Raw genomic sequence first — 25,036 nt, 5'->3', positions numbered from 1 at the left:
TCTTGTTTCATTATTGGTTTGATGCCATTGTTTAACTTTACTGCACCCTGTTGATCTTTTGACGACACGCTGCAGGCAGTTTAGTGGGCTTAGCGTAGTCGTCATGTAAATAATACGAAGAATGTCTATTTGAGAAACCGATGTTGCCATAACTGGCGTGATATGCCATGTCTAGCCTTGCGTTTGCTCGTGCTTTTGTTCAACAGCGTGGCGATGGTGTGCGGTGTCTCGCTGGCACCGTAGCCCACCACCCTTGGCATACCGTCGCTGGGCAATGCGATTCCCCCAACCTTGGTGAGATTTCTGGACTCTTCGATCTGTGAGACCCATTCCTTGATCGGTGCGTCGCGACTTGTTGAGCCCGCCGTATTTTCAACTGCTGCCTAAGCCCTGACACGCGACGTGCCGATTGATTGTTTATTGCCAGAATTTCTGGATGCGCTCCGTGTCGTCCCGCCCTGGCAACATCGTATCGACACTCTTCTCCTGCCCTGCACACAACTTTACGTGGCACTTACCACTAATAGCTGAACCAGTGACTGCAAATGGCAGAAGCTCTAGTGGGTGAGTCGATTCGGGAAATCGACGACAATTCCTGGTTAATCGGTGGCAGGCTGTTGTTGCCCACACGAGCCCAACCGTCAGAGAGCACATGGCGGTACAAGGTCACGAATACTTCCCTCCCCGTGCCCAAGAGCCGAGTACTTTCGCTCACAGGCGATTTTCAGTTGATACACGACGTTGCCGGTGCGTCTGCCGTCTTTACCATCGGCGAGACCGTACTCTGCAAGGTCAAGACTGTCGAATTGCTGCAAGCCACGCGAGAGCACACCACAATGCCGTGGCTCCATGAACGACAATGAAGCTTTGCAATATCGACGGCCGGTACTATATTATACTGGGAAGAGTCCCAGGAAGCATTCTTGATAGCGTGTGGGCAACTTTGGAAGAGGTCCAGCGACAGGCCTTGGTTGAGAAGATCGTTAGTGTTTGTGCAGAGCTGGCTGTGCCCGCCCCAGCTTCTCGGGCAGCAGCCAGATCACCTGCATTAAACTCGCGCTGGTTAGAGGGAATCACTGTCGTGGTCACTCACAGCTTCCTGCTGCTGCCTACCTGGGTTACCTTGGAGAAGCCCAAAGTGATGCTGGACGACCCCACAGTCAGTCTTCCGCGTCGCTGTGAATCGAGGTAAATCCTACCAAAATAGTCCAATATGCCTACCGGAACTGTTTCGTGCACATGTCATTGCCTGCTGTAAGCAACCTTGCCATATTTACACACTTCATATCTGGATGCAAGGTACGGCTTTCCCCCCCCGCCGTACCCCGCACCCCACGGCTGACCCCCAACTATGCGGGGGAATGTCAACGAGAAGACGTTGACGCGCATTGCATTTCATTGCCAGCGGTAATGAGGACGTTGAACTTGTACCTCCCACCTCTTGAACGTGAGTAACTTCCATGCCTGGTGATTCTTTCAAGAAGCAAAAATGGAACCCATATTATTCCTCTCTGCGACGGTCATCACTGGCGAGGAACATGTCGCACCCTTTGTCGCCGATGTCTTAGTCGACGACGGCCTGGTTGTGCAGATTGGCGACCCGGGCACGATAGAGTCGACGACGGCCCGATGCATCGACGGAAAAGGACAGTACCTGTCGCCCGGGTTCATCGATATGCACGCGCACTCGGACCTGTACCTCATCACGAACCCGGTGCACGAGGCCAAGATTTCTCAAGGCTGCACGGTAAGTTGGCGGAGGGCCCCCGTCTCGAAATGTTTGACAAAAGAAGGCTTTTGTGGTGACCAACTAATAAATGAATGAAGACCGAGGTCGTCGGACAAGATGGCATCTCCTACGCCCCGGTGCGCACCAAGGAGCAGCTGCGCGCTATTCGCAGCCAGATCGCCGGCTGGAACGGGAACCCCTCCGACGAGGAGTGCGCGGCCAAGCACCAGGGCACAAACATCTTTGAGTGGCGGACGGTGGGCGACTACCTGGACTGCCTGGAGCGGAACAAGACGGCCACCAACGTCGCCATGCTCGTGCCGCAGGGAAACCTCCGCCTCCTGGCGTGCGGCCCGAACGACACCCCGGCGAGCCCCGCGGAGATACAGGACCAGGTCACGCTGCTGCGGGAGGCGCTCGGTCAAGGTGCCATTGGCATGTCCAGGTATGTTGTTGTGCGTGGGACATGTCAAGAATTGCGAAGACGGAGAGGTTGACTGTGGATTGTAGTGGGCTTACTTACACCCCGGGCATGTATGCTTCGACGTCGGAGCTGGCGATCCTCTGCAAGGTTCTCGCGGACGAGTACCCGGGCGCGTTCTACGCACCGCATCATCGCAGCTATGGTTTCAAGGCACTGGAGAGCTACGAGGAGATGATTGGTCTCGGCAAGAACACTGGATGTCCCATCCGTGAGCACCCCCCCTCCCCTGCCTTTGCACGTACACCCTGTACTTCTCTTTGCTGACTTGTTAGACTTGACGCACGCGACCATGAACTTTTCCGAGAACAAGGGCCGCGCGCCGGAGCTGCTGCGCATGGTGGACGGCGCGCTGGGCGCGGGCGTCGACGTGACGCTCGACACGTACCCGTACCTTCCCGGGTGCACGACGCTGGCGGCGCTGCTACCCAGCTGGGCGTCGGCGGGCGGCCCGGACGAGACGCTCAGGAGGCTGGGCGACGCCGAGACGCGGGAGAAGATTCGCGTGGCGGTGGAGGTGACTGGGTGCGACGGCGGCCACGGCATCCCGACGAACTGGGATGAGATCCAGGTAAGCGCGGTGTCGACTCCGTTTGGTTTCATCGCAGAGAACCCCCTTTTGTTATCAATGACTAGAGAGAGACTAATTCAGGGGTGTCTGTAGATTGGAAGCACGCAGCACGAGGCGCTGGATGGCTATGCCGGCAGACGGGTCGCGGAAGTTGCCCGGTCGGTCGGAAAACCGGCCATTGAAGTGTTTTACGATATTCTGGTCAAGGATCGACTTGCGACAAGCTGCTTGATGCATATTGGGCACGAGGAGAATGTGCGTGCCATCATGCAGCATGAGAAGCACATGAGTGGCAGCGACGCCATTCTCCATGGCGAAACGCTGCATCCTCGTGCCTATGGCACATTCACACGATATCTAGGTACTTTTTCCCATTACAGACCTTTGTGATACTATTTGTGATACTATTTGTGATGCTAACTCTCAACAGGCCATTACGCACGAGACCTGGGCATGTTCACCATTCCGCAGATGATGGCACACTTGACATCGCGCCCGGCAAAGCGTCTCAACGTGTATCCCTTCCGTGGCCATCTCGGCGTCGGGTCGGCCGCTGACCTCGTCTTGTTTGACCCGGAGACGATCAAGGATATGGCGACATTCGAGCAGCCGAAGCTCACGAGCAAAGGCATCAACTTTGTGCTGGTGAATGGTGTGGTGGCTGTGGATGGGGGAAGACTCACGGGGGCGAGAGGGGGGCACGTCTTGCGGAGGAGAAAGGACGGCAGCGTTGCTTCCGGTCTGGTTTAGTACATGGCATTATATGTGTGTTTCGCACCAGAGAAGGGGGTGCATCTTGTTCGGAATGCTTTTGTATATAGCCCCGTTTCCTTCGATCGGGGATTGACACATCTTGAGAGTAGACTTTTTGAAAAGTCAACAAACCAGCTCTCAAGACTAGGATTTGTTTTTGGGCTTGTGCGCCATATCTACTTTCTATGGGAAACCCAGAATCGGAAGTTGAGCCGGCTGATTGGTAGCCTGTCGATGTATATCCGCCGTGCATGGCGACTTTTCTTCCTGACAACTGCCTTTGATGCCTGCCCGCAGGACGCCACGAAGGCGCTCGCTCAATTTGGTAAAGGGATCAATGGTCAGATTTATTACTACAGTCAATGAGATCGAAATGACATGTATACCTGAGTGTCAATGCGTGATTTACTACAAGAGTGTGTTGCTAGAGAAAAGACGCCAATGGAGGCTGTGGGGGGCAAGTGGTATTGCGGAAGGTTCGCATGAGATCACCTGCGCAAAGTTAACAGAACAAGTCTAAAGCATCATTCCTCTGGCGTCTGTGGTGCAGTAATTGTAAAACGAAATGGGTATATATTCACTCGTCGCCCCGTGTGAATTGACGTTGGATGGCGGCAGGAAGGTGGCCTCCACACAACAAGGTAGCCGGCGCAACGGACAACTATTTCTTCACCATCTTCCAAAACTTGGGATAGAAATTCTTCCCGATCCGGCAACATATATCAGAGCCATTGCACTTCCAGTGAGCCTGTTCTCGATTGATGTTCGGGGCGCTGCCACAGAAGGCGCTATCATCTCGGCGCAGCAATCGGCTCGTGGCAAAGACGGGACAGAGAGCGCGACCGGCCTCTTTTCTCGTCAATTACCTCTACGGACACTATTGTATAACTTTTACCAGACATTATCATGTCATGACCTTCTCAGGAGCGGCTCTGGATCAGAAGCGGAGGCGACACCCTCCAAGCAATCTGGCCTTTAGCCTCACGGTCTGTCATGCTTGACACCAAGGATTCACCACTAGGATTTCAGACGAACGGCCAAGCAGGAAGTACCCCTGCCTTGCATTATTCTGTGCGAAACACGCCACACACTCACTCTACAGGATTGCGGGAGAGTGCTTGAGTGCCCAAGTGCCTTACAACAAGCCTGCCCCCATCCGCCGTCTGGCCCCTAAGGATCGACCAGCGACGCCGCGTGCGAGACGGCATTGTCAAAAAAAAAAACAGGGAAGTTGGCCGTGTGCCGGTCGGGAAGTGGAGGGCTGGCTCGACTGGCCTTGTGAGGAAGGGGTCTCGGCCGAAGGATGTCGTCGGGTTGATCTACGCTGTGCCGCTGCCAGCTGGACTACAGACGAGCGGATTCACCCTCTTCGGCCCCTCAAGTTCGTTCACAGGAGTATCTTGTCCGAGAATTTGCCTAACGTGCAGTTGATACTATCATCTGATTGGCTTTAGGACTTTCGCGATCTGGGCTCCCTGCCGGAAAGCCGCCTCGGACGCTAGCTGTAGACCGTCGACTGCATTAGCGAGTTCGTTTATTAATGTCGTGCTTCCCTTTGTCTCGTCAATGCCCGCCCTTCTAATGGCTGCCCATTGGATTATAAATTCGACCTCGCGAAGAAACTGCTAATGGCCACACCGCAATGTACGTGGGTGAGTCCTACACACGACTTGCCCACTCACTCACTCGCGACTTCACTTCATACCCACTGTCAGCTTATCTACTACAAATGAGAACAAATACCACGTAAATCATGCATAATCACCATGAAGAATCAAGGCTTTCTATTATGTTACATCGCTCATTATTTCCATGCTCTATATGTAGGTATCCATCCATCTAATAATGATGCTATTGGTACTGCTCCTCATTGTAATGTGGGCATCTGCAAGCCTGAAAACAACGTACTCTCACGCTGCTCCAACTCAACCATCGCCATTTTTGTAAACGCGCAAATCGAGCTTGACCTAGCAACCGACCGGCCCTTCTCCATGCCTAATCCAGGCCGGACCTTGGCCGCGCATCGCGAGATGGAGGCCTGGAGGTGCTGCACGGCCTGGCCCACCAGTTGCAGGTTGATCTCTGCCACGGCTCGATGGGGCATCTCCAAGCGCACATTGCCCACGCTGCTGATGAACGGCACGTTGTTTGCCGTGGTGGAGGGGAGGGGGCCGGCGATTTGCGTCCCGGTCGGCGGGATGCCGAGGTGCTGCTGCTGCTCGAGCCGGTCGACCTTGGGAGGAGGGGGGCCCAATTCGCGTCGAAGTAGGCCGACGAGACACTCATACGCCTGGATGAGACTCATGTAACAGCTAGACAGCAGCATGTGCGTGACGGAGCTGCTTCCCGCGGACGACGAGGAGGCGTCCAGCCCCGCGGCGATGTCGTCAACCACTTTCACGAAGGTGTCGGTGATGCGGTAAATCTCCTCGACGTCCTGTGGGAAGCTGGAGCATGACGAGAGAGCCCTCACAAGGTTCAGTAGCTGCCCTTGGGCATCCAGCAGCACGTACTCGGCCACTTCCATGGAGGCCACCGAGTTGTGGCTCGAAGAGGGGGCGGAGTCAAAGAATATATGCTCCAGCGGCTCCTGCGACACCGTAGAAGGCGGCGTTACTGAGAGCTTTGACGCGCTATTGGTCATGCTGCTGCTCATGACGTCTTGAAATAGGTCGTCCATGAAGACCATGGAGTTTGCGCCGTCGCTGAATGAGCTCTCTGAGCCAAACAGTTCAAGCTCGGAGAAGTTGACGGGGAGTTGCAAGTGGAAGGCATCCTGGGCAGTCAGGGCTGGGGATGTTTGCCCAGGAATGATGGGATTGACAGTCGGCGGACCCGTGCAGGATGGTAGCGGCACCACCGTGTTGCACCAATTTGACTTTTCGTAGGAGGACCTGGATGATGGCTTGTTGCGGTTGGTTGCGTTCTTTTGCTTGCTTCCAGCCGGTCGGCCGGTACGACCGGGAGGGCTGTAATGACATGAGAAACCCAGACGGGTGCAGCGCACGCAGACTTGGGAGCGTGGCGACCGAACACATCTCGTCTTCATCGCATGGCAGCGATCGCAAGCTTCACGACTCGGTCCCATTTTAGTTGGATGATGGTATGAGGTTGGGTGTGAGGGTGAGGGTGAGGGTTTGTAGAAGGGTTATAAGTAAGAGGTTGTAAGTGAGGTTGCGTCTGGCATGTAAGTGGTTGATCGGTTGCAAGGAACCTGACTAGTTTGGCGTTGAAGATGGCTGAAGATCACACAGACGGCAATCGTGGTGGCTTGATTTAAACAGGGTCGCCCATATTTTTTGAGACGAGGCATGGCTTGATACTTATTAGAAATCGAGATGGCCTCGCGGGACTTGTCATCTGGGAGAGATCTTCGCTGCACCAACTATAACGAGATTGGGGCAAGGAGAAGCTTCATCACCTGGTCGAATTCTGGAAAGGCGTAGACTTACCGCGCGCTAGCCTCTCAAACGGCCTTACTTACAGTGTTATTTACAGATGCCGGCACACTCGACATCCGGCAGGCTGATGCCCCCCCTTAGCTAGCTTGTTCCGCCTTGTTCCTGACGATGATGGGGGTGGTTGTGTGAGATGAGTGGCGGGCAGTGCTTGCTGCGTGGCAATATCACAAGCATTTGGATTCCAACGAGCTGCTTCAACCCATGAGAACAAAAAAAGAAAAAATATTGAGAAAGTGTCTAGTAGTTGTCAACCAGACGTCAAATCCCCGTGTACTGTACTCACAAACTCGCTCACGACATTGGCCCGGAACCAACTGCTACAGCAATCTGTTGTAGCAAGCTAGACCGTCGCAACCGCTTCAGACTGGCATACAGCCAGTACAACCAACGTCGGATTGGCTCATCGGACAGTTGCCGAACCTTGTGGGCAGGCAATACCTCCCAATCGCCAGCCCTAACGTACAATGCAAGCCTCGTCCGGGCGACGGCCGAGACTTGGTCTCCTGGCAGCGAACGTCTCGTCCCATATTGCTGGTCCCTGTTAAGATCAACACTGGCATTGGTCACGGAGAGCTCAGGCCATCCATCATGATAACTTACAACGAATGTCCTGGTCAGCGCTAGCTTTCAGAAGGTCTGCCGCGCGCGAGGCTCCACAGGCCTCATTCTCTGTGTGGTCAAACTGGCCACCACGAGTTGACAAATAGGTAGGCTTCGCCGCAAAGGTCCATAGACCTGCATCCCATTGCTTCAAGTCTTCTAGACCAGCAAGGTGCCAGCGAACCTGGGGAACGCGCTCTGGCCAGCTCGGCACTCACTCATATCTTGGCTACCGATCTTTTCGTGCTGGCAGCCTCTCGCGGGCTGGTGGAGTGCTATTTGGTGAGAGACCAGGTGAGCGGGCCTGAAAGCAGTCAAGGAGTTGATTACGTAGTGTGAGCAAATAGAAGTATTCAGGGGGCTTTACAAACAAGTCTGATGGGGGTTCGACAGCAGAGGCAAGACGCCACGAGCCATTAGGTGTGTAACAAGCCTTCAATGGCGTCCTCAAGCAGCTTCCTGATCTCTTACCTCTCTCCCTTTGCTCGATGCCTCGCGGTAACGGTGTCTGGCAATGCGCGAGAAATCAGTGGCCCCCACCAGCCTGTGGCTGCATCTCCAATGCCACACCTTGTTTGGGTCAGCGAGATGCGCTCGCACCTGCCAACTAAAATAGAGGGTGCTGACCAGTTTAGATGACAAGCACAGTCTAACTAGCAACTCTGTAACTTGGGTGGTGGGGGTCACCGAATAGTAGTAGTATAGTACCCGGGCCAGACTACAGGCTTTTCCGGCAAGGACGACACCAAAATAGCTTCACGCATCGGTTTTTTCTAGTCTCGGCGTGGCAAATCTCCTGAGTTTTTCGGTGCACCAATTACCAAGAAGTCGGTGTCGCCTGGCGGTGAATATAAGTACAAGTCCACTCCTTATCAGGAAAAGTTTGATCAGAAACAGGAACCTTGTCAGAAAGGCGAAGATGACAGTGGCGATGGTTTTCCAACTTGGACGACAAGTTCACGATGATGGGAAAAGAACTCAGTGAGACAGATCTCGGGCCAATTACTGCCCCTACCCCTACTGGCACTGGCACCGGGTACAGCCGGCTCACGCAAGGCGAGATTTCCAGGGCCGATCCTTGGCAGATTAGGCATATTAAAGACCCAAAATTGTAGTAAATATTTCCAGGGACGAATGTGCCAAATTTAGCGAGTGCTCGGTATTGAGCAATTACGAGGCGACTCAGCTACTGTTCTTGACAAGTCCCGTTGGCATGTGTGCACATGTTGCAATGCACTGCTACTCAACTTGATATTGTTTCCTTCTTCGCTTTTTCGCCATCTAGTAAGCAGCCTCATGCGGTTCTAGAGCCACTCCGCTACTGCCGGAGCTATTCGTCGTCCGAGGTAACAGAGCAATTGATGTTGATGATTGTCACAAAGACACTGTCCAACTTTTACCAAGGTTTAACAATACAATCTAGGACGATACAACTGTATTTTAAGTTTTTATAATATTAAAGTGATTTTCTCTGGTATTTGGGACAAAACAAAGGGAGCGCTTTACGAAAACGAACAGACATAGTCACCTGGCCACCCTGCAAATTAACTTATAATTGTACAAGCACCCTGATTTTCTCACATCTCCCCAATTCATCACCATCCCTCCACCACCTGGACGCGCATTTCCATTCCGCCGTCGGGCTTCGCCACGACGCTCGGGTTGATCTTGATGTTGCTCGCGTCCAGCATCGCCTTATTCTTAAGCTCAAACTTGAACCGTCCGATCCATGCCGCCGCCAGGCACGCGAGCTCCGACTTGGCAAACGCGCCGCCGATGCAGCTGTGCGGGCCGTGCAGGAACGTCATGAAGGCGTAGTTGCTCGTCGCGCCGCCGCTGGCCGGGTTCGTCGCGTTGGTGCCGCCGTTCTCCGGGCTCAGCCAGCGCTCCGGGTTGAACTCGTGCGCGTCGTCCCCCCACTGCTTGGGGTCCGTGTTGGTCGCCCAGGGGACGAGCACCAGCAGCGTGTCCTTGGGGATGAACTGGCCCTGGATCGTGGTGTCGTGCATCGCGACGCGCACCGACTGCGCCACGGGGCTGTGCGCCCGCAGCACCTCGCTGCACACGGCGTTGAGGTACGGCATCGAGTCTATGACGGCGCTGGTAACCTCGACGTCGCTGTCCGGCGAGGGGAGCGTGTCGCGGACCTCCTTGCGCAGCCGCTCCTGCATGTGCGGGTACTTGGCCATGAAGTACGTCACCCAGATGAGCGACGAGGCCGTCGTCTCGTGGCCGGCGGACAGGAAGGTCATCATCTGGTCGACGAGCGCGTCCTCGGAGAACAGCCGGCCGCCCAGCGCCACGGTCAGGATGTCCAGGCCGGCATCCTCCTTGTTGTCCAGTAGCCGGCGCTTCTCCCGGATCAGCTCCTTGGCGACGCCGCGGATGTGCGCCGAGGCGCGCTTCGCGTCCCGCACGCGCTGCAGCGGCAGGTGGTCCATGATGATGTCCGGCAGGAACGCGCGCATGCCGATCAGCACCATGTCGGCCTCGTCGGGCTGCAGCAGCTCGTAGCTCTTGGCCAGCGGGTTCTCCGGGTCCTTGATGGAGCCAAAGTCGACGCCGACGCCGGCGAGGCCGATGATGTCGAGCGCGCAGCGCGCCGTCCAGCCGGAGATGTCCACCTCCTGGTAGCCCGCGGCGTCGGCCTGGGCGGTCATCTCGCGGACGGACTCGCACGACTTGCGCCAGAAGAGGGGGTACAGGTCCTTGATGTGGCGGAAGGAGAAGGCAGGCAGCATGTCGCGGCGCTGCTTCTTGTGCACGTCACCCTCGACGGTGAGGAGCGCCCAACCGATGATTTGGGCGAGGAACTTGCGCGCGAAGAGTGGCTTCTCGAAGCTGTAGCACTTGGTGACGAGGAGCTCGGAGAGGGCCTGCGGGGAGTTGACGATGACCATTTCTTGGTTGAAGTGCCACATGACGCGAATCAAGCCGTCGTTGGGGCTTTCGCTAATCCTACAAGCAGTGTCAGTGAGTCGAGTTGATGCGGTTTGCGGACCTGTGTCACCAACCAATCCTTTGCCATGACGCCAACGCCCTTTTTACGCATGTTGATTCCATGGCCGATGAGTGGTAGTCCGCCCTTGACCTGGGGCAGGTGTCGAAGAGGCGAGACGAAGAAAGGGTAGACGAGGATCGCATATGCCGAGTATATGGTGGCCTGTGCGGCGAATAGAGCGAAGAAGACAATGACGGATTGCGCCCTATTGTCAAGCAGATTAAGAAACTTGATGAGCACGCTGCCAAGCAGGCTGATGCCCGCCATGTGTTTCAGCGGTATAAATCGAATGGCTGCCATGATGGGCTGGGTGGTCTGAATGGGCTCGTATCGCGATCAATAGTTAACCACGGCTTGCAGTCTGCTGTGATGCAAAACAAGATCGAGATACTAGCCACAATTCTCGTCCTGGGACTCGCATCCCTTTAAACTAGGCCTCCCGAAGCTGCACCGCGGCAAGTCGGCGAGGTGGAGACGCTGCAAAGCCGGTAGCGCGCGGGGTCGCAAGAGGGGGCCGGACCGGGAATGCAAGCGGCCTAGCTCTGCTCCGTGCGGCGACTCATATGTGTCCGTTCAACAACAGGGCTTGTTCTAACTCTAACCCCTTACGGCTTGCCCTACCAGGCTTTGGGTCTACCCTTACCCCCTGCGATTGAATAACGTGGTGTGCTGCGTACGCTTCCCCGCATGGCACTTTGCATCTCGCCGTACCCCGAGTCAGCCATTACCGAGCATTGCATGGACATCATCTCAGGTGGATTCATGTTATTCTCATTTGCTAATTCTGTTGGGGCGGAAAGCTCTCCCTGCCCTTATTACCCTCACCTTCACCTTGAAACACAGTTGCCCCTCTTGCACGTGTAAAATCATTCAAGTCGTGACGTATTTTTTGACATGTGATCAGGGTCGTGAGCCAAACCGCTGTATTTGACGCGTCTGGAGTTACGAATCATCGTGTGCCCGCGCACGGCTATTGATTGGTGCATCAAGGTTTTCCTGGAAGCCCCAGGGTTGACCGTACAGGATACACACGTTACTCAGACTTCTGACACATGCAGCCAGAAACCGGCACCTTGACTTCTTGGAGACGGAGGGCTCGATCACGTAAACATGTAAGCCATGACTTTGTCACATGGGAATTGCGAGACCATGTCCCAACGACTCCTTTTGTCGTGAACTCATGCGGCCGTTCAGTATTGTTTGTTTGAGCTCCTCTGTCAGCTCTGTCAAGACGGCACATGTGAAGATTATGAAATGCCAGGACACGGCGTGTATTGTTGCTGCCCGAACTGTTGCCGGGAACAAGATAACCCCTTGTCTAAAAATTCTGACCTGTATCACCAATTGACTTCGACAGCCTTTCTACTGCCCATGATGCCCCAGAGTCCCTACGACTGTTGTGAAACGCGGGTACAGGGCCGGTTGCTGGAAGAGGCTCAGAGAGTAAAAGGGTAGCCGAGTCAGCTGAAACTGCAGAATACTGCACCGAGAACAAAATATCACGTGGGAATTGTGTGCACTATTCAGAAAGTAGGCACACAATATGACTTCTGATTCTGTTGAGACGGGGAGACGAAAAGCTGCCTTGTAGATGGCACTGTTGCTGTCGTTCAAGCCCCAATACTGGTGACTAGGCTAGACAACAACACATTGTGCAATGACTGGGCCGAGACTATAGTCATATTCCGTCCTATTGATACCACTAGCATAATTTATAACCTGAAGCCCTAGTTTCTTGTGATTTGTAACAGAAGATACGCGGAACCACCACAAGTGATCACCAGTGGTGGCCTGTCTGCTGGTAGGGACTACAACACTGGCTCAGTATGCGACAAGAAGCCAACCTTCGACAAAACATCGAAATAAACAGAATAGCTTCTTTTCTCTCGGCCTAAAAATTGCATACTAACCAGGTCATCCCATATTCAGCATGCAAAGAAAATTATTCTCCGTTACCTAGAGGAGGGACGGCAAGGCGGTAAGCAGACGTGGTCATCAAAAGTATAAAATATTGAGAAAACTGCAGTTTGTTTAATAAGCAAATCCGAATCTGACTTATCCTCTGGCGGTTTATCAATAGTGCCTGGATGTTTATTCTATTACAGCCGTGGCATTCTCAAGAGTCTTGGAGGAGGTTGTCGTAGCGAAATCCTTGAGGGGGCTGTTGCTTCTCGTCCACCACAGAACGTTGTGTTTTCGTAAGAAAAAAAAAAGAAAAGAATCAACAGAATGGAGGACAACAGCATCGAAAAATGAAAAGGGAAAGAATCCTTCTAGTCGTAGCTAGTGAAAGTAGTGACAGGGACATCATCTCTGCTGACCTTGCTCTCATTGGTGCGTTTTCACGGTGAGTGCGAAGGCCGCTTCGTCCCGATCGCACCAGTTGGTCTCGGGGTAAGCGTTTACCAGACGTGTGATTTTGTGTGGATTAAATACCATGTAGACTACACTACCGTGTGCCCTAATATTTCCCGATCCCAACTTGCTGGTAAGCGCTTGACGAATTCGAAGCCTAGTGTAGCATCGTCATGGCTATTAGTTAGCATCACCGTCACAATGCGGTCTGACTGGGAATCGGCTTTCCGATGAAATGGCGCAGACCGGGACTTCGTCGTTTACTGCATCAGACATGGCAGAGGGTTTTTTCTGGTGAACAAAAATGTTGAAAGATGAGAAGAGTATCTATATAAAAGACCTGGTCTCCCACAGCCATAACTTGTCCTTGGTTGGTGGCAACGGCTTGACAATCCAGATCGCTTCAATTGCTTTTCAACTACCAAACCCTCGGTATGCGTACTCCAGCAACTACTGCGCTACTTTGCGTGCTTCTGGGAGGTGCCAGCGCGGCTCCTCAGCTTCGAGATGCGGCCGTCTGCATCCCTCAGAGGGACTCGAATCCCCACCGCCAAGCGGCTGGTGTTTCCCAACGCAACTCCGGCTTCGTCTACGGCCCGTCACTGATCGGCGAGGCCGCGCCGTTCCCCAACGGCACGATGGGCAACGCGCGCTCCAAGGGCGACTACGATCTCTGGTCCGTCGACCGCAAGGAGATTGACAGCCGGATCGCTGCCGATCTGCAGCAGATCCAGGCTGCTGTCAAGACTGTAAGTCGTGCTTCAAAGCGAGAGAAGTGTCGGCTAACATTATGTAGAATGGCGGCTTGCGCACATGGGATGACTACGGCAAGGTTCTTTACGAGGGCCAGCTCAAGCAGTCCAACCCTCGCGGTCCCGCGCCCGGCATCATTGCCAACGCCACTCAGGATCTTGTTCTCCATGGAGCGACTGAGCGAGCACCCTTACGCAGTTCGTCTCGTAAAGGCCAGCGAGAAGCTCCCCTTCGACGTCAACGCCGAGATCGTCGGCAAGGTGGTCGACACCGGCGCCACGCTGCACAGCCTCCAAGCTTCCAAGAGACTCTTCTACGTGGACCACTCGTACCAAAACGCGTACACCCTTCCCTCCGTCGTCAAGCGCTTCCCCGTCGCCTGTAGCGCCTACTTCTACATCGACCCCAAGACCAACGACTTCCTGCCACTCGCCATCAAGACCAACACCGGTATCGACCTGACCTACACCCCGCTCGACTCGGCCGCCGACTGGCTCCTGGCCAAGATGATGTTCAACGCCAATGACATGTTCCACGCGCAGATGCTGCACTTGGTCATCTCGCACGACGTCTCCGAGTCGGTCCACCAGGCGGCCCTGCATACGCTGAGCGAGAACCACCCGGTCATAGTGGTCCTCGAGCGCTTGATGCTCCAGGCGTACTCGTCGCGCATCGTCGGCGAGGAGCTGTGCTTCAACCCCGGCGGCCACTGGGACCAGCTGATGGCCTACGACAAGTTCAGCTGCCGCAGATTCGTCAGTGATCAGTGGCCCGTCGCCGGCAAGTTCCGCGCCGGAGCACTCGAGACGGACCTCGAGTCGCGTGGGCTCCTCGACCACAAGGGCGCCTCCGTGTTCAAGTCGTTTCCCTTCTGGGACGACGCGAAGGAGATCCGCGACGCTTACCGAGCGTTCTTCGAGAGCTTCGTCGAGTCCTACTACCGGACGGAGCTGGACCTCGCGGGCGACTGGGAGGTCCGCAACTGGTTCGCTGAGGCCTCCGCGCACGCCAAGGCGCAGGACTTCCCCCCCGCGCACCCGCTCTCCAGGGCGACCCTCGTCGACGTGCTGACGCACTTTGGCTTCGTGTTGTCCGTCGGTCACCACTCGATGAACGGCGGCGCGCCGATTGCCAGCCGCACGCGGCCGTTCCACATTCCCGCGCTGTACGCCGCGCCGCCCGCCGCCAAGGGCGTCACGGACCTGCTGCCGTACTTGCCGGACGCGCCGACGGCGCTGCACTACATCGGCTTCATGGCGTCGTTCAACCGCCCTTTCTACGGCGCGGACGGGCGCACGCTGGAGAGCGTGTTCTCCGGGGATGGGATGCTGAAGAGGCTCAACAAGGGCACCAACGATGCGGCTGCGCAGTTTCTCAAGACGCTGCAGGGGCTCAGCGACAAGATTCGGGCGCGCAAGTTTGACGGGGATGGGCTTAGCCAGGGCATGCCGTTCCTGTATCGCACTCTGGACCCAGGCTACATCCCGTTCTTCTGCGCAGTGTAAGTGGCAATGGGGCGAATGAACAAGGATGAAATGAGCATTGTATATTTCGAGTGCGCAGCATATAGACCTTGGACCTAATGATAATTTCGTGTACTTTAAAATAAATTTAATCTTATCCAATGCTTCCTTGTATGTACATTGTGTCTTGCTTGCGCAACGTCGCTCAATTTCCTGGTCAATAGTCGCAGCCTTATTTCATCGGCTTTGGGTGTCCAACATCAAGTAGGCCTGGGCAACCAGCGGCCCGACTGGCTTACCCAGCAAATCGAGCAGCGCATCGAGGAGGAATTTGGGCAAGACCTTGAGAGCGGCAACGTCCAGAATTGACGAGAAAACCGTCTTGGTAGAGCATCCTCTTCGGGGAGTTCCGCGCATCGTCTCTTTCAACCACTGCAGGGCCTTGGGAGCGGCCAGGATGGCCAGACTACTGTGGTCTGACTGTCGGTCGCGCTGGTACTGGATAGACGCCCCGTCGGCGCAATACTGAGCCACGAGGGCGTCCGTCTCCGCCACCGGGCTGATCTCATCGGCGACCGACTTGTACACAAACATGGGAATCTTGGGCGTGTCACCGCGTCCCAGTGTATTCTCGGTGATGATGCGGATCGCGGTAGGGTTCGTGTAGACTAGGTCCCGATCGTCAAACATGGCTAGTATGTCCTGATTTTTGAACTCCTTGGCATCGGCATCGAGACATTGGTGGCGGACGGTGAAGAACTTGTCTCGGAACTGGGGAAGAATATGCTGTTCGACAACGGGCCTGAGTTCAGCATATTGGTTCATGAGGCCAACAACACCGGTGGGAATGAGTCCAGCATGGGGCTTGCCATTGATAGAGGTGACAACGGACGTGATGTTGGGCACCGTCCCGCCTACAGCCGCGCCGGCAATGACAAGCTCAGGAGCATACGAGGGCTGCAGCTCCGCCGCCCACATGGAGGCGACACTGCCGCCAGAGTACCCCCACATGGCAACGGTTGGATTCTTGCTGATGCCCGTGAAGGGATTGGAGTTGATGGCCGCTCGTATGCCGTCTAGCACGGCGTGGCCAGCAAGCTTGTTGGCAAGAAAGGCCGCGTCGGGGCCGAGAAAGTCCGGCGCGATGACGACCCAGCCTTGTTCCATGGCGCCCTCGACGAGCAGCAGCTCTGACTCGGTCGTCATGGTACCCTTGTCCGGGCCGGTGGCGTGCTGGAATTGGAAGGCGTAGGACGGCGCGCAGTTGATGTCGGCCGCGTCCTCGGCGACCTGGTACGAGAGGACCTTGGTCATGTCGGCATTGTGCGGCACCAGCACCGTCAGCACGGTCACCGTGGCGTTGCCGAGGCTGTCCGTGGTCCGGTACAGGATCTGGTACGTGGCATCGAGGTTCAACGGGTCGAAACCGAAGGCCGCAATCTTGGCTGGGGGAGGCCGATGCTTCAATATGGTGCCGGGTGCGATGTCCTCGATACCGTCAGGGACATGGTAAAAAGGGTCGTCGCTGGGCCGCACCGTTGTGGCGCGATCATCAAAGGATGGCGGAAGAGGCGGCGCCGCGGCGACGAGGGAAGTGAAGATGGCGACAGCCACCACGATTGGGGTTGTCCAGATGCAAACCATTGCGCAAGTTAGCAGATGCAGAGAAAATGAAACGAGCTTCTCCGTGAATCCCGAGACATATTTTCCTCGGGGACCACCAGTCTCATATACTTGTCCGTACTTGACCCCGGGGTAGCCGGCTACGTGTGAGACATGCGTTATCCGGACATTGCATGCCGCGGAAGCGGCTCTTGGGATGTTCCAGCTGACCTCCCGTGCATAAATAACTTCATTTCCAAGCTTTCGATATCTTTAGGTTGTGCACCCCAATTCCGATTTTGGTCGTCTGATGGTGCTAATCAATGCTCCCGACGCAAGGGCCAAGCACAACGGATGCCGGCCTCATCAGCGGGGGATGTAGCATTGTGGCTGGCATCACCGGCCTCAGCTGGCCCGAACAAGTTCCCGTGCGGGGACTTTAGATCGGACATTTTTCTTCGTCTGAAGGCGCGGCGCATGCCGTCAACACGGGAAGGGAATAACGTCAGGACGGCATCTGCTCTGATTGGCCGTGCCGTACGGACTTGCCTAAATCCACTGCTTGTGCGGACTTTCGTCGCGTAGTCTACAGAAGCCATCACCTGCCGTGTTACATCGCTGCACAAAGCAAGTTAACGGTCAAGTCCGCCCGGCACTTGGGCGCTCCGAACGGTGAGGCTACTACTTTGGGCTGAGATGCGGACGTTGCAGCCTTTTCTCAGCTGTTATAGTCAGTCGGAGGTCGCAAAGCTTGGACAGGACAAGCAAGCGTCTAGGGTCGTACAGGCCATCCCGAAGTGATTAGTGATGATGCTGTGTTAGTGCGTGGTTGACGAGGTACTTTCGACCTCTAGAATAGTGTTCCTACAGATGAAGAACAAAACTAACTAACAAGAACTTAAATACAAAAGAATGAAACATGGAGATAGAAATGCCAAGTGACACGCTAATCATAGCTCACGAGGGATTATATCTCCTGGCCAGATGCGCCAGGGATCTAATTTCTGATGAACGGGGTGCCAGTCCCGCCGAACTAGATAAGATGGGTTCTTTTCTTGTCTTCTTTTCGACAATTTTCTCTCTAATCCCGGGCGTAATCCTGTAAATTATGAGTTGCCCTGCGCGTTATCCACCATGATAAACTCGCAGCGAGCTGCCGTTCCATGCCTTGCAGTGCGAGCTTCGGTTTCCTTTTTGGGAAAGCCAACGCGAGGTAGGCCATAGAAACAAGGAACGAGCGGAAGGACGTCTGCATTTGCTGGACATATTAAATTAATCAAAGCTTAAGATATACAGCACACTTCTATTCACTCATTTATCTTGAAAGAACTCAATATGCTATTGAAACACATGGTCGTCGCGGCGGCCGCGCCTCTTGCAATCGCTCCCAAGATCCAGTGGGCTGGGTATGTCACTATTCATTCTGCTGCGCAAAGCATGGAAACTCACACGATTAAATTATGTCAATTTGTTCAGACTCGCAAACGATGTCAGTGTCTTCGGCTCTACATACACCTCATCCGTGAGCAGCAAATACGAGCCAACATTCGACAGCTACCCTTTCCTGGATGACCTGTCTCACTATGAATCGTGGAAAGCAACAAGACTTCAATCTATTTTGCATCGCGATTGCCTGGCAACACGCGCAAACCGAACCCGGCAAGGTGTTGAACGAGACCAACATGCACACATTGACAAGCTCGTCGACGCAATTACCGGGGGATGGCGGCAAGGCCATCATCGACATTGTAAGTCTACCTGTTTCGCAGCCAGGTTCTGGCAGCTACTGATGGCAATAAATCAGCATAATTACGCGCGATGGTACTGCGCAATCACCGGCCAGCCGGGAAACTCCTTCCAGAATCCCAACATCACCGTGACGAATGCCCATTTCACAGAATTGTGGGTGAAGCTCGCGACAAGATACGGCTACAATCCCAACGTCATTTCCAGCTGATGAACGAGCGTAAGAATCCTAAATGCTTGACCCAAGACACATGCGCAGCGCAGCTAACATTCCCGACTCCAGCCCACGACATTCACATCCTCAAATGGGGAGACACGAACTAAGACGGCATCCTCGGAATCAGGAGCGTCTCGAGCAACAACATCATTCTCGTATCCGACGCCCAGTTCGCGCGTCTCGTCGACTGGCAAGCCTTCTCCGCGCCCGGCATCGGCCCCGGCCTCGTCAACGACCCCGCCGACAACCTGGTCTTCGACTTCCACCAGTATTTTGACGGGCTGGGCGGCGCGTACGGCGTGTGCGAGCCGTGGAGCGGCTGCCGCGAGCAGTTCTGGCAGGTCACCGGGGTCCTCCGCGCGGCGGGCGCGAGGGGCATGCTGACCGAGTTCGGGGCCGGGCCGGGCCGGCAGTGCGAGCAGACGGCGATGCACATGCTGGCGTTCCTGGAGGCCAACAGCGACGTCTGGAAGGGGTGGACGGGGACGGCTTGGGGGAGCTTCAACGTGGGATCGCCGCTGTACCTGAGCCTGGATCGCAACTCGACGTTCTACAGGATGACTTCGGTCATTGAACAATTCGCGCCGCGCGGCAATTTGGCTCAGAAGCCTTGATTTTATTGTTGACAAAGCAGTGGCTCGCTGCAATTGCATTACTCTCGCTCTTTCGCTCTTCTTTCTTGGAATAGACTAATAGACTAATCTCTTTGCTGTTGATCCGCGGAAGCATCACGTTGTGCATTCTCCTCCTCTCACACAGCAATACGGCGCACATTACCCAAGCTTCAGTTCTTGATCCTCTAATCAGCTTTAGTTTCCCTCCAAGTCACATCGGCATCTTTTTTTTTTTTGTCAGTGGGCAGCAGTCCCGGTCAACATTGCAACATACTTGGATGAACTTGAGGCTCTGGCATGTCCTTCCTCTGCGCTCTCTTTTCCTTATGATCGACGTTGAATTTTTTGTCTCTGCTTTCAAGTTTGTCGGTAGACAACTGCCCATCCGCAGTAAAGCTCGTCATGAGCTTCGGCTTGCCCAGAGGAAGTTTATGGTCGGCATCAGTCTGCCACAGGTGATAGGCCTTGCCGTACAGCTCGACCACCTTCTCCATCTCCTTGTATTCGGCCCGAGCCCACATTGCGTCGGGAATCACCGAGTTTGGCATCACCAGCATGCCGGACTTGACCTCGTAGACATGCGAGTGCCAGAGCTTCTGTTCCTCGGGGGACAGGGTCTGGAACAACGCTGGTGTAATCATGTATTCAACGCCGATCAGCCGCGCATCGGCTTCAGAAGAGTCGTAAAGAAGACACTGTCGAACATCGTTGTCTGGCCTCGCAATGTCAATCAAAATGATGGGCAAATGACTAAGCCAGTCTCATTCGTTATACGTACTCAAATGGCCACAATAATGATTGGTCTCGACGGCACGGTGTGGATTGTCGGCATAGGCGTGAAAGGCATTCAAGTGAGCATGTATAGTTTTCACTGGTGAAAGGTCCTACGGTGGCTGTGAGTAGGGTGAATTGTGTGCCTCGTTGGTGCCTTCACCTGAGTAACTACTGCTGCGGTTGTAATGAGAGACTGCTTGAGCTTCAAGGGATCTCCCAGCGCACTATTAGTGACTAACATTTTCGACAGAAGAAGCAGTATGTAGGTTTGCAGCGTGAAAGTACACGACAAATGGAGATTCAAAATCCATTTCACACTTATATAATAGAGCCCGTAGGAGGGTTCCGTTTATTTATCTAAGATAGCCAAGGCCTTCTGCATCTCTTCCGTGATCATACAAATACGTCACTACTGCTGCGATGGTGCTCGCATGACCTCACGACGGGGTGTGACAGAAAGGGAGATAGGTTACAAAGCAAAAAGACGTTAATAGTGTAGGTAGACCATTAATGTATACGCCTTAACTAATATACCCCTTACCTAGCGCGTGCGTTGCCTGTGACGTATTGATGATCGGTAGTCACTGCACATTTTCCTTGAGTGGCCATGTACATCGCTACACATGTGTGCTTCTCTCCTCAATGCCCTAAACTTTCTGTAATAAGCTAAAAAGCCGTGATTAGTGTTTTGTAGTTCAATTTAGTCTCCAAGAATTAAGAATGAGAGCAGCAAGAGGCACGAAACGCTTGCGCTGCGTCCTATAGATACAGCATCTTCAGAATAATTATTTAACACTATGAATATTATAATTTAACCTAAAAATTTAACTTGTCGCCATTGCAGCTCCGAAAAACTCCAGTGTGCAGGGGCTACTGTGAATGTTCTTAGCTTGGTGGAGAGATACCCTGACAAATTGGGGCATATACTCCTGGACTATTCTGGTCCTGAACATCGAGTGATCGTGGAAGGTCTCGTTGATTCCCACTGGTTGGAAGGCAAGGTTGCTGGGTCGGCCTAGCACGAGCTGTATCACACCTGTTCATCTCTGAAGCATAGTTGTAGTCGCAGTCCCGGTAATGGATGACCCGCCATTCACACATTGTCAGAAGTTTCGGGTCTGTCGAACGTTAGCTCCTGTATAAAGCACTGTGCACCCTGCACAAACTTCGAGTCAAGGTCTCGCAACAAGTCTGAGACTTGGCAGCTCAGAAAGCGTTATATCTTGGCCTAGCCAAAGCGGAGGCTCACCCCGCCTTTGACCAGGCCAATTATGTATGATAGCAACAACCCCTCCTTCATCGGCCCGCTCTCAGGCAACAGCCTAGTCCCCATCTAGAGACACAATCCAACCATGTCGCTCAACGACCCTGTACCTATAAATGATGGCGAACCGAAGCGTGTCATATTACGCCTGCGGTACAACGATTTCGAAGATAATGACAGCTCCCACACCAAAGCTATAGGTGTGTACTTGAAAGCAATCGGGCGGCAGACGGATGAATACGGACCTGAAGGACGACATCTTCCGCACGTCGAGCCACGTCAAGATTACGCGGAGAGCAATCCTAGAGCCTCATTCCACGTCACGCTAGACATAGAGAGGCACGAAACTACAGATCCAGACATGAACAAGCTGCCGCACGAAGTATACCGCGTTCGTCGCGGAAACGATGGAACGCTGTACGTAACATGTAACCCAGTTCCGGCGCGCTAATGGAATGTCTTGTGAGTGTAGAGCGCCGATATCCATTGCAGCACCGTCTCCCGATTGCCTGATAATTGGGTGCGAGTGGCACGGCAGTTTACGGATAACATGTATGCCTGGGGCAAGATTTAACCCGTCTGCCGATGCAGATGCTGCGAGGAAGGCTACCAGCAAAGAACTCTCGAGTGTTAAATAGCTGTCTTTCAATACTTATGACAGCCCCTTCCGTCTATTGGTTCAATACATGCATAGCAGGATTTCTGGCTTCAAAATTTGAACAACGCCAGCGCCAAGTCTACCCGCGTCGTTCAGCGGCCATCACGTTGAGGTTTATACAATCTGCGTTGGCGCTTTGGGTGCAAAGTATTCTTCATTTTACTAGCTTGGGGTGGTAACTGAGGATACATGGTTGAAGACTCCTCGCGGGAACCTCGATGGCTGTTGCGAGTAAAGATGTTGGATCATTACCGCACGTCAGACACATCGTAGAAGAAAGTCCTTTACGCAGCGGCAGCGCGGGCAAGACGGCGGAAACCACCGTTGCAGGCGACATCGCACTGCAGTTCCACCATGCGCTTCTGATCGCCCTGGGGGTCCTCCGAGGCCTCGTCCAGGACCCAGTCGAGGTGCTCGTTGGTGTAGTTGGGCGCAAAGTCCGCTCCCAGGACGCCCAGGCGCTGGCCGTACCGCGTCACCTTGTCCCAGTCGCGGCGCACGTTCTGCAGGTCGCGCGAGAAGTACGCGAAGCTGCGCTCGTAGATCTTGCGGTTGAGATCCGTGCCCATGACGGGCTTGAAGTCGACGTACTCGGCCCACGCCTTCTCCGGCTCCGCGAGGACAAAGTCGGTGGCGCGCTTGACCGCGCGCAGGAACGCGCGCACCTTGTCCGGGTGCGCCGCGAGGAAGTCGTCGTTGGCAATGTACAGGATGGAGCAGAAGCAGCAGCAGCCGAGCTCGGCGAGCTCGTCGATGCGCAGCATCTGGACGTCCGAGGTCGGGCGGCCTTGCTCGGCGAGCCAGGCCTCGAGCTCGACCATCTGCACGTTCTCGAGGCCGATGCCGGCGTCGACGGCGCCCGTCTTGATGGCCTTGGAGACGTTCATGCCGCAGCGGACGGCGGTGTAGTCGGCCGGGGTCAGGCCGTAGTGCGAGGTCAGCTCGTCGATCTGGATCTTGCCGAACTCGCCGACGTAGCCGATGCGCTTGCCCTTGAGCGAGCGGAAGTCGGCGGTGATGCCGGACTCCTTGAGGTAGACGACGCCGGTGAAGGGCTCGTCGAGGAGGCTGCCGACCGAGGTGACGGGGAAGTTGCGGGCTTTGGCCTGCGGGCTGGAGTTAGGCCGTGTTTTCAAAAGGATGTGATGGAAGCTGGGGTTGTTGGACGAACAGCAAGGGTGTGGATCATGGCCTTGAAGCCCATATTAACGCTGCCAGATCCGATGATCTCGGTGACATCCTGTTCCGATTAGCACGGTGTTGCTAGTCGCGGCTTAACGACAGGATTCTCACGCTGGGGTCGTTGGGCTCGAGAAGGGCAACCTTGATGCCTTCGTCGGCAAAGTACCCTTTGCTTTGCGCCAGGTACAGAGGGGCGTGGTAGGGCGTCGCGTGCCTATCCTGTTGTCAGTACATGTCATCATCTCCAGCTGGGATCTCTGTTGGCTGACCAGTTGGTCAAGAACGTGATCTTGTCAGTGGCCATCTTGAATTGTTCGAGCAAAAGCTGCGGTAGTTAGTACCACGGCGGGCAAGGAAGGGGGGAATATCAGATGCAGGTCCTTTCGCTGGTATTATCCAGATCAAGTTCGCCGGTATTTCTCAGATCAACACGTCGCCCCCCGCAGCAGCTGGCCACTTGCTTGATATTGAAGTGGCGGCTGCTGCGGAGGACGAGCTATTGAACACCCGGTTGCATTCCAGTATACGTTACCTCGATCTTGGGATAGCTCCATGGCGATAGAATTCTGTTCCTGCGCGGATCGTATGGTCCGTACCGAAAATTGACTGTCGTGTTGTGTTAATTTGGTATTGTCGTTGTTGTAAGTAAGAGGGAGTGTGAGAGGGGAAAGTCCCGCATCCAGGCCAGCTGCTTTTATATGTCGCAGGCGATGTCGGCACCGGCTATCCTGCCTAACCAATCATGTATTTGAGTGAAAAAGAGAAACAAACCATTACTCCATTTATATCTGCCTACATTACCAGCAATTGGCTAGGTACCGTCATCGGTCGAGATTGCGGTAGTTACTATATCAAGGTGGATCAACCCCGCCTCGCCGATGAGCCTTTTCTAAGCGGTAGTTATATGGTTCACATTTTGTCTGATCTACATAGCAAGGCAGCGTGGTAAAACTATCTACTTGCAGTTCCTGGGAAACGACAAGAGTGCTGCGGAAGAGTCGGGCAGGTCAACCACCACACGGCCGTCTTGAACCGTGGTGCTCTCATCAGTTGTCACGTTGCTCAACTTGACCGGCCTGCCCTGGTCGAGCTCCCAGTTATAGCTCCAGCCATCAAACGTAATGCCGGTGATTGCGTCGCTCCCATTGGCCATCAGGCGCTGGATCCGGACCATCTGGCCATCCGGCACCTGCGACCCTACCCGGAAGCTTTACACCAGTCTTCGGCTCATTTTGGATGACAGCATTTTGAACAGGCTGGTAGAGCGAGCAGAGCCCGACATGGAAGCGGTTTCTTATCAATGAATATTCTCTTTTCTTTCAACTCCTCACCTCGGCCCCATTCCCTGCAACTGCATCGTCACAAGATTATTCCGCCATTCCCAGTCCAGCATCTCCTGCACAACCCCGCACAACGTAGAGTTGCACTGGTCTAGTATCGCTAGCCTACAACTAGAAAGCTACCTATCGCAAGATCCTATTCTCGAGCTACCATGCTATGTCTTTTTACGGTCTGTAGTCTCTTTTCCTTCTTTAACCTGTCTGGCACGACATTACCCTTTTGTCAGTCTGCTATTGTCCTTACCGAGGTGAGCATCCTACCCGGAACCGACCAAAGGTAAATGAAGTGTGTCACGAGTGAAGTTCTGGAGTACCTCCTTCTATTGTGGTTTCATGGTAGCGTTACACTACATTGATTTATGTCTTGAATTCCGTTCCGTTCCTTTTTCTTCTTCTTCGCATTTCGAACAACGCCAGTAGACGGCTGTTGTGGCGTATTATCAACTCCTCCACGACTTCACAGACCAACCCA

At 54.4% G+C, this 25,036-nt stretch overlaps 8 protein-coding genes across 8 annotated transcripts; 3 read left to right on the top strand and 5 right to left on the bottom strand.

Moving 5' to 3' along the window:
- Positions 1-1,489: 1,489 nt before the first annotated feature.
- On the top strand, positions 1,490-3,531 carry ISF_09150 (D-aminoacylase; the record flags this gene model as incomplete). The annotated part of the gene is made up of 6 exons (XM_018852753.1): positions 1,490-1,747; positions 1,828-2,174; positions 2,240-2,421; positions 2,486-2,781; positions 2,875-3,142; positions 3,212-3,531. 6 exons carry the CDS (start codon positions 1,490-1,492, stop codon positions 3,529-3,531), a joined length of 1,671 nt encoding a protein of 556 aa, XP_018700067.1.
- A 1,870-nt stretch (positions 3,532-5,401) lies between these two features.
- ISF_09149 (hypothetical protein) lies at positions 5,402-6,583 on the bottom strand (the record flags this gene model as incomplete). Its single annotated transcript, XM_018852752.1, has 1 exon — positions 5,402-6,583. The coding sequence occupies one exon, from the start codon at positions 6,581-6,583 to the stop codon at positions 5,402-5,404; it is 1,182 nt and encodes a 393-aa protein (XP_018700066.1).
- Positions 6,584-9,190: 2,607 nt separating this feature from the next.
- Positions 9,191-10,896, bottom strand: ISF_09148 (cytochrome P450 78A3; the record flags this gene model as incomplete). The annotated part of the gene is made up of 2 exons (XM_018852751.1): positions 9,191-10,553; positions 10,610-10,896. The coding sequence occupies 2 exons, from the start codon at positions 10,894-10,896 to the stop codon at positions 9,191-9,193; spliced, it is 1,650 nt and encodes a 549-aa protein (XP_018700065.1).
- Positions 10,897-13,385: 2,489 nt separating this feature from the next.
- Positions 13,386-15,209, top strand: ISF_09147 (Lipoxygenase; the record flags this gene model as incomplete). The annotated part of the gene is made up of 3 exons (XM_018852750.1): positions 13,386-13,700; positions 13,748-13,864; positions 13,917-15,209. The coding sequence occupies 3 exons, from the start codon at positions 13,386-13,388 to the stop codon at positions 15,207-15,209; spliced, it is 1,725 nt and encodes a 574-aa protein (XP_018700064.1).
- Positions 15,210-15,404: 195 nt separating this feature from the next.
- On the bottom strand, positions 15,405-16,811 carry ISF_09146 (Lipase, secreted; the record flags this gene model as incomplete). Its single annotated transcript, XM_018852749.1, has 1 exon — positions 15,405-16,811. The coding sequence occupies one exon, from the start codon at positions 16,809-16,811 to the stop codon at positions 15,405-15,407; it is 1,407 nt and encodes a 468-aa protein (XP_018700063.1).
- A 1,308-nt stretch (positions 16,812-18,119) lies between these two features.
- ISF_09145 (Glycoside hydrolase, subgroup, catalytic core) lies at positions 18,120-18,726 on the top strand (the record flags this gene model as incomplete). The annotated part of the gene is made up of 4 exons (XM_018852748.1): positions 18,120-18,175; positions 18,246-18,291; positions 18,368-18,517; positions 18,574-18,726. The coding sequence occupies 4 exons, from the start codon at positions 18,120-18,122 to the stop codon at positions 18,724-18,726; spliced, it is 405 nt and encodes a 134-aa protein (XP_018700062.1).
- Positions 18,727-18,779: 53 nt separating this feature from the next.
- On the bottom strand, positions 18,780-20,361 carry ISF_09144 (DUF1264 domain protein; the record flags this gene model as incomplete). The annotated part of the gene is made up of 4 exons (XM_018852747.1): positions 18,780-19,282; positions 19,621-20,058; positions 20,125-20,230; positions 20,281-20,361. 4 exons carry the CDS (start codon positions 20,359-20,361, stop codon positions 18,780-18,782), a joined length of 1,128 nt encoding a protein of 375 aa, XP_018700061.1.
- A 1,965-nt stretch (positions 20,362-22,326) lies between these two features.
- ISF_09143 (pyrimidine biosynthase) lies at positions 22,327-23,528 on the bottom strand (the record flags this gene model as incomplete). Its single annotated transcript, XM_018852746.1, has 4 exons — positions 22,327-23,148; positions 23,214-23,282; positions 23,336-23,438; positions 23,494-23,528. 4 exons carry the CDS (start codon positions 23,526-23,528, stop codon positions 22,327-22,329), a joined length of 1,029 nt encoding a protein of 342 aa, XP_018700060.1.
- Between the last annotated feature and the right edge of the window lie 1,508 nt (positions 23,529-25,036).

The sequence above is a fragment of the Cordyceps fumosorosea genome, assembly GCF_001636725.1.
Source record: "Cordyceps fumosorosea ARSEF 2679 chromosome Unknown scaffold_42, whole genome shotgun sequence".
Taxonomy (NCBI): domain Eukaryota; kingdom Fungi; phylum Ascomycota; class Sordariomycetes; order Hypocreales; family Cordycipitaceae; genus Cordyceps; species Cordyceps fumosorosea.
The sequence above is the reverse complement of the archived record's forward strand: the minus strand, read 5'-3'. Positions and strand labels throughout refer to the sequence as shown.